This window comes from Crinia signifera, chromosome 12 (assembly GCF_055691185.1).
Source record: "Crinia signifera chromosome 12, ASM5569118v1, whole genome shotgun sequence".
NCBI lineage: Eukaryota > Metazoa > Chordata > Amphibia > Anura > Myobatrachidae > Crinia > Crinia signifera.
Window position 1 is genome coordinate 1,049,886 of NC_139228.1, and position 13,255 is coordinate 1,063,140.

The window sequence follows — 13,255 nt, forward strand, 5'->3', positions numbered from 1 at the left end:
CTCATGTCACCTAGCCCACATTACACTGTTACATCATAGTTCCCTCCCCTCCTGCATTCTGCAGGAGACTCCCTGACATAGCAGCAATCTCCCTCTCTCCCTCATTAGTCTAGCAATCTCCCTCATGTCACCTAGCCCACATTACACTGTTACATCATAGTTACCTCCCCTCCTGCATTCTGCAGGAGACTCCCTGACATAGCAGCAATCTCCCTCTCTCCCTCATTAGTCTAGCAATCTCCCTCATGTCACCTAGCCCACATTGCACTGTTACATCATAGTTCCCTCCCCTCCTGCATTCTGCAGGAGACTCCCTGACATACAGTAGCAGCAATCTCCCTCTCTCCCTCATTAGTCTAACAATCTCCCTCATGTCACCTAGCCCACATTACACTGTTACATCATAGTTACCTCCCCTCCTGCATTCTGCAGGAGACTCCCTGACATAGCAGCAATCTCCCTCTCTCCCTCATTAGTCTAGCAATCTCCCTCATGTCACCTAGCCCACATTACACTGTTACATCATAGTTCCCTCCCCTCCTGCATTCTGCAGGAGACTCCCTGACATAGCAGCAATCTCCCTCTCTCCCTCATTAGTCTAGCAATCTCCCTCATGTCACCTAGCCCACATTACACTGTTACATCATAGTTACCTCCCCTCCTGCATTCTGCAGGAGACTCCCTGACATACAGTAGCAGCAATCTCCCTCTCTCCCTCATTAGTCTAACAATCTCCCTCATGTCACCTAACCCACATTACACTGTTACATCATAGTTACCTCCACTCCTGCATTCTGCAGGATACTCCCTGACATAGCAGCAATCTCCCTCTCTCCCTCATTAGTCTAGCAATCTCCCTCATGTCACCTAGCCCACATTACACTGTTACATCATAGTTACCTCCCCTCCTGCATTCTGCAGGAGACTCCCTGACATAGCAGCAATCTCCCTCTCTCCCTCATTAGTCTAGCAATCTCCCTCATGTCACCTAGCCCACATTACACTGTTACATCATAGTTACCTCCCCTCCTGCATTCTGCAGGAGACTCCCTGACATACAGTAGCAGCAATCTCCCTCTCTCCCTCATTAGTCTAGCAATCTCCCTCATGTCACCTAACCCACATTACACTGTTACATCATAGTTACCTCCACTCCTGCATTCTGCAGGATACTCCCTGACATAGCAGCAATCTCCCTCTCTCCCTCATTAGTCTAGCAATCTCCCTCATGTCACCTAGCCCACATTACACTGTTACATCATAGTTCCCTCCCCTCCTGCATTCTGCAGGAGACTCCCTGACATAGCAGCAATCTCCCTCTCTCCCTCATTAGTCTAGCAATCTCCCTCATGTCACCTAGCCCACATTACACTGTTACATCATAGTTACCTCCCCTCCTGCATTCTGCAGGAGACTCCCTGACATACAGTAGCAGCAATCTCCCTCTCTCCCTCATTAGTCTAACAATCTCCCTCATGTCACCTAGCCCACATTACACTGTTACATCATAGTTACCTCCCCTCCTGCATTCTGCAGGATACTCCCTGACATAGCAGCAATCTCCCTCTCTCCCTCATTAGTCTAGCAATCTCCCTCATGTCACCTAGCCCACATTACACTGTTACATCATAGTTACCTCCCCTCCTGCATTATGCAGGAGACTCCCTGACAAAGCAGCAATCTCCCTCTCTCCCTCATTAGTCTAGCAATCTCCCTCATGTCACCTAGCCCACATTACACTGTTACATCATAGTTACCTCCCCTCCTGCATTCTGCAGGAGACTCCCTGACATACAGTAGCAGCAATCTCCCTCTCTCCCTCATTAGTCTAACAATCTCCCTCATGTCACCTAGCCCACATTACACTGTTACATCATAGTTACCTCCCCTCCTGCATTCTGCAGGAGACTCCCTGACATAGCAGCAATCTCCCTCTCTCCCTCATTAGTCTAGCAATCTCCCTCATGTCACCTAGCCCACATTACACTGTTACATCATAGTTACCTCCCCTCCTGCATTCTGCAGGAGACTCCCTGACATAGCAGCAATCTCCCTCTCTCCCTCATTAGTCTAGCAATCTCCCTCATGTCACCTAGCCCACATTACACTGTTACATCATAGTTCCCTCCCCTCCTGCATTCTGCAGGAGACTCCCTGACATAGCAGCAATCTCCCTCTCTCCCTCATTAGTCTAGCAATCTCCCTCATGTCACCTAGCCCACATTACACTGTTACATCATAGTTCCCTCCCCTCCTGCATTCTGCAGGAGACTCCCTGACATAGCAGCAATCTCCCTCTCTCCCTCATTAGTCTAGCAATCTCCCTCATGTCACCTAGCCCACATTACACTGTTACATCATAGTTACCTCCCCTCCTGCATTCTGCAGGAGACTCCCTGACATACAGTAGCAGCAATCTCCCTCTCTCCCTCATTAGTCTAACAATCTCCCTCATGTCACCTAGCCCACATTACACTGTTACATCATAGTTACCTCCCCTCCTGCATTCTGCAGGATACTCCCTGACATAGCAGCAATCTCCCTCTCTCCCTCATTAGTCTAGCAATCTCCCTCATGTCACCTAGCCCACATTACACTGTTACATCATAGTTCCCTCCCCTCCTGCATTCTGCAGGAGACTCCCTGACATAGCAGCAATCTCCCTCTCTCCCTCATTAGTCTAGCAATCTCCCTCATGTCACCTAGCCCACATTACACTGTTACATCATAGTTACCTCCCCTCCTGCATTCTGCAGGAGACTCCCTGACATACAGTAGCAGCAATCTCCCTCTCTCCCTCATTAGTCTAACAATCTCCCTCATGTCACCTAGCCCACATTACACTGTTACATCATAGTTACCTCCCCTCCTGCATTCTGCAGGATACTCCCTGACATAGCAGCAATCTCCCTCTCTCCCTCATTAGTCTAGCAATCTCCCTCATGTCACCTAGCCCACATTACACTGTTACATCATAGTTCCCTCCCCTCCTGCATTCTGCAGGAGACTCCCTGACATAGCAGCAATCTCCCTCTCTCCCTCATTAGTCTAGCAATCTCCCTCATGTCACCTAGCCCACATGACACTGTTACATCATAGTTACCTCCCCTCCTGCATTCTGCAGGAGACTCCCTGACATAGCAATCTCTCCATATTTGAAACTAGACACGCCCTTTGGGTGGAGCATGACACGCCCCCTCAATGGGGCGCTGTGCAAAATTCTACTACCAGCTATAATCTCCCTGAAACTAGTTTCAACAGTAGGCAAGTATGGTTTCCATTGTAAACAGTGCAAGTTTATTTGAAACTATAAATTCATTTATCCATTTTTTTTATAATATAAGACACAAATACATATATCAGAATAAACATCATCTTATTCTCTATGAATATAATGTACTCCATATGAATATAATCACTATGTGCAGTGAATGATTATGTATTAAGATTGAATTGATTTCCAATAGAAAAGAATGCAAATACTTAAAAAATGCTGACAGCCAATCAGAACTAAGGAGGGGATATAAGGAAAAGGAAGCGATGTAGCAGCTGACAGACCCTATGTGTATCTCTTTTCAGGGAGCGCTGTCCGGTCAAATTAATATTCAAAAATTTATTTAATTCGAAAGTATTTTTTCTTTTTTATTATTATTTTACTTTCTAGTAAAGCAAAATTTTCTTTAAACGTATATATACTATATAATAGGTTCAATGAACCCCAATAACACATACACAAGACATATACATACATAAAACACACAATAACACATACACAAGACATATACATACATAAAACACACAATAACACATACACAAGACATATACATACATAAAACACACAATAACACATACACAAGACATATACATACATAAAACACACAATATCACATACACAAGACATATACATACATAAAACACACAATATCACATACACAAGACATATACATACATAAAACACACAATATCACATACACAAGACATATACATACATAAAACACACAATATCACATACACAAGACATATACATACATAAAACACACAATATCACATACACAAGACATATACATACATAAAACACACAATATCACATACACAAGACATATACATACATAAAACACACAATAACACATACACAAGACATATACATACATAAAACACACAATAACACATACACAAGACATATACATACATAAAACACACAATAACACATACACAAGACATATACATACATAAAACACACAATAACACATACACAAGACATATACATAAAACACACAATATCACATACACAAGACATATACATACATAAAACACACAATAACACATACACAAGACATATACATACATAAAACACACAATAACACATACACAAGACATATACATACATAAAACACACAATAACACATACACAAGACATATACATACATAAAACACACAATAACACATACACAAGACATATACATACATAAAACACACAATATCACATACACAAGACATATACATACATAAAACACACAATATCACATACACAAGACATATACATACATAAAACACACAATATCACATACACAAGACATATACATACATAAAACACACAATATCACATACACAAGACATATACATACATAAAACACACAATATCACATACACAAGACATATACATACATAAAACACACAATATCACATACACAAGACATATACATACATAAAACACACAATAACACATACACAAGACATATACATACATAAAACACACAATAACACATACACAAGACATATACATACATAAAACACACAATAACACATACACAAGACATATACATACATAAAACACACAATAACACATACACAAGACATATACATAAAACACACAATATCACATACACAAGACATATACATACATAAAACACACAATAACACATACACAAGACATATACATACATAAAACACACAATATCACATACACAAGACATATACATACATAAAACACACAATATCACATACACAAGACATATACATACATAAAACACACAATATCACATACACAAGACATATACATACATAAAACACACAATATCACATACACAAGACATATACATACATAAAACACACAATATCACATACACAAGACATATACATACATAAAACACACAATATCACATACACAAGACATATACATACATAAAACACACAATATCACATACACAAGACATATACATACATAAAACACACAATATCACATACACAAGACATATACATACATAAAACACACAATAACACATACACAAGACATATACATACATAAAACACACAATAACACATACACAAGACATATACATACATAAAACACACAATAACACATACACAAGACATATACATACATAAAACACACAATAACACATACACAAGACATATACATACATAAAACACACAGTAACACATACACAAGACATATACACACAAAACACACAATAACACATACACAAGACATATACACACATAAAACACACAATAACACATACACAAGACATATACATACATAAAACACACAATAACACATACACAAGACATATACATACATAAAACACACAATAACACATACACAAGACATATACATACATAAAACACACAATAACACATACACAAGACATATACACACAAAACACACAATAACACATACACAAGACATATACACACATAAAACACACAATAACACATACACAAGACATACATACATAAAACACACAATAACACATACACAAGACATATACATACATAAAACACACAATAACACATACACAAGACATATACATACATAAAACACACAATAACACATACACAAGACATATACATACATAAAACACACAATAACACATACACAAGACATATACATACATAAAACACACAATAACACATACACAAGACATACATACATAAAACACACAATAACACATACACAAGACATATACATACATAAAACACACAATAAAAAATGTAAATTGATACCAATTAAAAATAAAAACAGACTTTCTGTAGTGCCGCTTTTTAGAGAGTCCCATATTTATAGGTATATTTCAGTATCCATGTACGATGCTTTTCAGGTAGAATTTTTATGAGGCATATAATCAACTTTTTGGAAACATAAGAGGCTTAATTTGGTTAAATACCACAGTCTCCCGAAGTGTCCCTCCGGTGTTTATAAGGTGTAGCAATAGGTAACGGAACATATATTACATCACCTGCTTGGTGCTTTTCCCACTTCTCAATTTGAATAGCCCCCCATGGTGAGGTCTCAGTGCTTGTGCAGGGGGTCCGGAGAAAACACTCTTTTTCTGTAAGTGCCGCACTTTAGGCACAATCTGGAATCCGACAAGAATCAGGAGACGGGTGCCTCTGGGCAGTGTATGACATTGAAAGAGAAAGAGGCATGACCGCCGGGAGACAGGGCCGCCACTAGTAATGTTGGGGCCAGGGACTGACCTTCAACCTTCACCACCCCCCCCCCCCCTTGCGCACGCCGGCACCCCCCCTCTGGGTACATCTTTAACTGGCACTACTGGGTATATCTGTAACTGGCACTACTAGGGACATTGGTAACTGGCACTACTGGGTACATCTGTAACTGATACTACTGGGAACATCTGTAACTGGCACTACTGGGGACATGATCTGTTACTGGCACTACTGGGGACATGATCTGTAACTGGCACTACTGGGTATATCTGTAACTGGCACTACTAGGGACATTGGTAACTGGCACTACTGGGTACATCTGTAACTGATACTACTGGGAACATCTGTAACTGGCACTACTGGGGACATGATCTGTTACTGGCACTACTGGGGACATGATCTGTAACTGGCACTACTGGGTATATCTGTAACTGGCACTACTAGGGACATTGGTAACTGGCACTACTGGGTATATCTGTAACTGGCACTACTAGGGACATTGGTAACTGGCACTACTGGGTACATCTGTAACTGATACTACTGGGGACATCTGTAACTGGCACTACTAGGGACATGATCTGTTACTGGCACTACTGGGGACATGATATGTAACTGGCACTACTGAGGGCAGGATATGTAACTGGCACTACTGAGGGCAGGATATGTAACTGGCACTACTGAGGGCAGGATATGTAACTGACACTACTGAGGACATCTGGAACTGGCACTACCGGGGACATGATATTTTACTGGCACTTCTGAGGGCAGGACATGTAACTGGCACTACTGAGGACATCTGGAACTGGCACTACTGAGGACATGATATGTTACTGGCACTACTGAGGGCAGGATATGTAACTGGCACTACTGAGGACATGTTATGTAACTAGCACTACTGAGGACATGATATGTTACTGGCACTACTGAGGACATGATCTGTAACGGACACTACTGAGAACATGATCTGTAACTGGCACTACTGAGGGCAGGATATGTAACTGGCACTACTGAGGACATGATATGTGACTGGCACTACTGAGGACATGATATGTGACTGGCACTACTGGGGACATTATATGTAACTTGCACTACTGGGGACATGATATGTTACTGGCACTACTGAGGACATGATCTGTAACTGGCACTACTGGGAACATGATCTGTAACTGGCACTACTGGGAACATGATATGTGACTGGCACTACTGGGGACATGATATGTAACTGTTACTACTGGGTAAATTATATGCAACTGCCACTACTAAACTGTCACTAAATATGTGCAAGAAAATGATTGCTTGGCATTGAAATTCAGTGCCTGAGATAATACACAAACCTTGTTTCATGCACAAATAAAATATACGTGTGTGTACGTGTGTGTACGCGTGTGTGTGTGTGTGTGTGTGTGTTTAATGTGGTTGATGTGTTTGTACAACATAAATGTAAGATACCTCATTCATATATAACAGGGTTGCCGACCCTCCCGGAATTTCCGGGAGTCTCCCGAAAATTGGGTCCCCCTCCCGGCCCCCCGGAAAGATGGACAACCCTCCCGGATTCAGGGGGGACCCCCGCTGTCCCCCGGATCGCGGCATTAAAATGCCGCAATCCTCGGGTCTCAGAGGAGGGGGGCGGAGCTAAAACGGCACAATCGCGTCATTTTATCCCCGCCCCCTCCACTAAGATCCGTGAATTCGGTGTTTTACCATCATGGGGGTGGGGCTTAATGATGTCACGCTTAAGCCACGCCCCCCTGAGCGGCTACTGAAACTCTCCTCTCCGGGCTTCTCCCGGAGAGGAGAATAAGAAAGTCGGCAACCCTGATATATAAAAATATTCCAAAATAAGGAATAGACTGTTATACAAAATCCTTCTGGTCTCGAGCATTTTGGATAAGAGATACTCAACCTGTATAGGCTGGCTTCCTGGGTTGAGCTGCTTATAATGACCCCCTTCTCTCTGATGCTGGAGTGAGCAGTTTTTCAGCTGCGACTCCTGATTGGCTTGAGGTCCGCAAGCTCCAATTGGCTCAGGGACAGTTTTGCTATGTGGAAGGCCGCAGTCTCAGCCTGGCTGTGATCAGCTGGCAGTGCCAATCCATCCCAGGCAGGGGGGCCCTAGCTACAGTGTTTTGACCCCCAGATGTCGGCTTCCTTTTAATCACCTTGCAAACAGCGTGCAAATAGAAAAAGTAGCAGGACTTCATCGCAGGACGTATATTAGGAGCAAAACGCATGTGCAGTGTATCGATAATCCGCTACCGTGTGATCAGGTCTGAATTACCCCATAGATGAGATCAGGTGAAGGGGTTCTCCTCGCCCTGTGCATCTCCGCAAAGATTATATTCTGTAATCTAATAAAGATTAAAAGTGCAAATTCACTAACATCACATAAAACCACTGCCGAGGTGTTGTACTAATTGTTGTATTAATTCCAAGCTACAATATAATTTTATTGGACAAATGATAAAGTTGTTTTTCTGTTATAGTGCAACTTGTAAAACGTGTGAGTGCAGGGAGCACATAGCCCCAGCTGGAACCAATGGAAGGCTCAGGAAAAGCCGCGTTGGTGGGTTACAGTCTGCACATTAACAGGTGATGAACGCCTGCCAATAAAAGCTGAGATCCGCAGAGCATCGCTGCTGCCGGTCCTGCAGGAATACTTCTCTGCTGGGGATTATGACTGGGAGGTAACCAGGTACCACCCACTCCTCTATATATATATATATATATATCCCAGTAGTATCTGTCTGCCATTGCTGGTGTTCTCCAGTTTGGAGCAGCTCTAGAACTTTTCCTGATGGAAACATTCTTCTTGGCTCTTAATGAGAATGTAAATACAAGGAGCATGTTAATTGAATATTGTAATGTGACAGATGCAAAGGGAGGCGACCAGCATATTTAGAATGATGAGAGGTCACTTAAATCTCTGAAATTCAAAGTGTGTCATCATCGGGAACAAACAGCCCGAAATAATCCATCTCCCTGTCAGGAGAGCTTCATAATGTCAAATTAAAACAAAAAGAAACTAGATGAACAGGTTGATTAAAAGCTGTCAATCTCCAGGGCTGGAACGCAAGCCATGCCCGTGTGCTGATTCATGGGGGAGGATGCTGGACCCTTTACTGGGGACCGTTCTATTCATACCAACGTCCAGGTGGGGGGACATTGAGGGGGTAATATGGGGTCTATAGGACACACGCAGCCCAGTAACGCTAGCGATAGAGAATAAAGGTAGCGGGGCTTTCTTGGGTGTCCCGAATAGTAGGGTGTGTTCAGTATGACAATCAGGGTGTTCCTAGCCAGATCCTCCATAATTGATGAGGCAAGTTGGACTGGTCTGGGTTGGGTGACACGAAGCTGACTTATTTAGTAAAAACTAGGTCACCCCATCCCTATAAATATTGTGTTCTAGCTGGAATTGCACTTCTCTCCCTGCATTGCCAACGTCTGCTAGAGGTAAGTCATACTGCTGTGCTGTGAGCTACGTATCCCATAGACCGGTCGCTGTAAGACCCTAGTGTCCTAGATAAAACCAGCCTCCTGGTGTACAATGCACAGCCTCAGACAATGAATCCTCCTTATCTAGTACATGTATCTTTGGTGCTGTGCTGTGAGCTACGTATCCCATAGACCTGTCGCTGTAAGACCCTAGTGTCCTAGATAAAACCAGCCTCCTGGTGTACAATGCACAGCCTCAGACAATGAATCCTCCTTATCTAGTACATGTATCTTTGGTGCTGTGCTGTGAGCTACGTATCCCATAGACCTGTCGCTGTAAGATCCTAGTGTCCTAGATAAAACCAGCCTCCTGGTGTACAATGCACAGCCTCAGACAATGAATCCTCCTTATCTAGTACATGTATCTTTGGTGCTGTGCTGTGAGCTACGTATCCCATAGACCTGTCGCTGTAAGATCCTAGTGTCCTAGATAAAACCAGCCTCCTGGTGTACAATGCACAGCCTCAGACAATGAATCCTCCTTATCTAGTACATGTATCTTTGGTGCTGTGCTGTGAGCTACGTATCCCATAGACCTGTCGCTGTAAGACCCTAGTGTCCTAGATAAAACCAGCCTCCTGGTGTACAATGCACAGCCTCAGACAATGAATCCTCCTTATCTAGTACATGTATCTTTGGTGCTGTGCTGTGAGCTACGTATCCCATAGACCTGTCGCTGTAAGATCCTAGTGTCCTAGATAAAACCAGCCTCCTGGTGTACAATGCACAGCCTCAGACAATGAATCCTCCTTATCTAGTACATGTATCTTTGGTGCTGTGTTGTGAGCTACGTATCCCATAGACCTGTCGCTGTAAGACCCTAGTGTCCTAGATAAAACCAGCCTCCTGGTGTACAATGCACAGCCTCAGACAATTAATCCTCCTTATCTAGTACATGTATCTTTGGTGCTGTGTTGTGAGCTACGTATCCCATAGACCTGTCGCTGTAAGACCCTAGTGTCCTAGATAAAACCAGCCTCCTGGTGTACAATGCACAGCCTCAGACAATGAATCCTCCTTATCTAGTACATGTATCTATGGTGCTGTGCTGTGAGCTACGTATCCCATAGACCTGTCGCTGTAAGACCCTAGTGTCCTAGATAAAACCAGCCTCCTGGTGTACAATGCACAGCCTCAGACAATGAATCCTCCTCATCTAGTACATGTATCTATGGTGCTGTGTTGTGAGCTACGTATCCCATAGATCTGTCGCTGTAAGATCCTAGTGTCCTAGATAAAACCAGCCTCCTGGTGTACAATGCACAGCCTCAGACAATGAATCCTCCTTATCTAGTACATGTATCTATGGTGCTGTGCTGTGAGCTACGTATCCCATAGACCTGTCGCTGTAAGACCCTAGTGTCCTAGATAAAACCAGCCTCCTGGTGTACAATGCACAGCCTCAGACAATGAATCCTCCTGATCTAGTACATGTATCTTTGGTGCTGTGCTGTGAGCTACGTATCCCATAGACCTGTCGCTGTAAGACCCTAGTGTCCTAGATAAAACCAGCCTCCTGGTGTACAATGCACAGCCTCAGACAATGAATCCTCCTTATCTAGTACATGTATCTTTGGTTCTGTGCTGTGAGCTACGTATCCCATAGACCTGTCGCTGTAAGACCCTAGTGTCCTAGATAAAACCAGCCTCCTGGTGTACAATGCACAGCCTCAGACAATGAATCCTCCTGATCTAGTACATGTATCTTTGGTGCTGTGCTGTGAGCTACGTATCCCATAGACCTGTCGCTGTAAGACCCTAGTGTCCTAGATAAAACCAGCCTCCTGGTGTACAATGCACAGCCTCAGACAATGAATCCTCCTGATCTAGTACATGTATCTTTGGTGCTGTGCTGTGAGCTACGTATCCCATAGACCTGTCGCTGTAAGACCCTAGTGTCCTAGATAAAACCAGCCTCCTGGTGTACAATGCACAGCCTCAGACAATGAATCCTCCTTATCTAGTACATGTATCTTTGGTGCTGTGCTGTGAGCTACGTATCCCATAGACCTGTCGCTGTAAGATCCTAGTGTCCTAGATGAACCCAGCCTCCTGGTGTACAATGCACAGCCTCAGACAATGAATCCTCCTTATCTAGTACATGTATCTTTGGTTCTGTGCTGAGGTGTCCTCCCCTAAACCTCTCAAATCCATGGTCATTAATTCAGCACATTTATGTTTTGTTCCAACAATATATTGGAAGGAACAATATATTTTATTTGATTGAATTATTCCAAAGTACTAGGCATAATGTAATCCTGGCCCTGGGGCTGCGGAGGCTTGCTGGAAGGTTTAGAGCCACCAACATGCTTTATGTCACTCTCAGCAGCTGGAGTACCATCACTTTGTATCTTGTTTTTGCTATACGTGTGACATTAGCATTTGTGTCTGTTCCCCCCGTCATCTGCGGGTAATAGTGACGTGTCTGTAACGCAGCTGGTTTTCTGCTTGCAGGGCGACAGAACGATTTGTGACAATGACGAAACTCATTGAGGCCATCGAATGCATCATTGGGATTTTTCACAAATACTCCAAGAAAGACTGCAGCCATAACAAGCTGAACACCAGCGAGCTCAACCAGATGATTGAAAATGAGTTTGCAGAAGTGATCAAGGTAGGAATTGGGACAGTGGGGACCGTAACGAGAGCTGGACATAGACCCTTATTCAGATCTGATCGCAGTACAAATTTGTTCTTAAAATGGGCAAAAAACCATGTGCACTGCAGGTGGGGTAGATGTAACTTGTGCAGAGAGAGTTAAATGTGGGTGGGGTGTGTTGAAACTGATATCTAAATTGCAGTGTAAAAATAATGCAGCCAGTATTTACCCTGCACAGAAACAAAACTCACACAAATCTATTTCTCTCTGCACATGTTACATCTGCCCCACCAGCAGTGCACATGGTTTTGCTTATTTTGAGAACAAATTTGTACTGCGATAAATCTGAATAAGGGCCACAGTCCGATTACATTTTGAAAAATATTATGATATCCAAATATAGCTAATTATAGACGCTAATTTGTATACATCTTTCTTTGGCGTACTTACCTGTGAAGTGTCTTCCATTTGGTTAGCTGCCAGCTCTGTCCCTCCTAACTTCAGTGGTGCTGTAACAAAAAGAGGAGACAGATTGAACACTTCCATCAGTCATTTAAAAAAATACCACTGGAAAAGAATCTTGAGGCCTATAAGATAAATTATATGGTTGCATAGTATTAATATTTACATGGAATGAATGATCCTGAGAGCATTGTAGCATAGGGCAGATGTATTAAGCCTTAAAAAGAGATAAACGCGAAGGTG

The 13,255-nt window shown here is 42.8% G+C and overlaps 2 protein-coding genes across 36 annotated transcripts in view; one reads left to right on the top strand and one right to left on the bottom strand.

The window, feature by feature from the left end:
* LOC146049607 (immunoglobulin superfamily member 11-like) overlaps nucleotides 1–13,255 on the bottom strand; it is a 571,199-nt gene that overhangs the window by 210,175 nt on the left and 347,769 nt on the right. For all 35 annotated transcript variants that reach the window (XR_014466151.1, XR_014466149.1, XR_014466146.1 and 32 more), the window contains one exon: nucleotides 13,001–13,059. The gene's annotated coding sequence lies outside the window, so the exon portion shown is untranslated. The remainder of the gene's footprint in view (nucleotides 1–13,000; nucleotides 13,060–13,255) is intronic.
* Nucleotides 1–13,255, top strand: part of LOC146049602 (uncharacterized) — a 37,510-nt gene that overhangs the window by 20,870 nt on the left and 3,385 nt on the right. Inside the window, exon 2 of the mRNA XM_083166120.1 lies at nucleotides 12,406–12,565. Coding sequence (XP_083022246.1) covers nucleotides 12,428–12,565 — 138 coding nt within the window. The 5' untranslated portion in view covers nucleotides 12,406–12,427. The remainder of the gene's footprint in view (nucleotides 1–12,405; nucleotides 12,566–13,255) is intronic.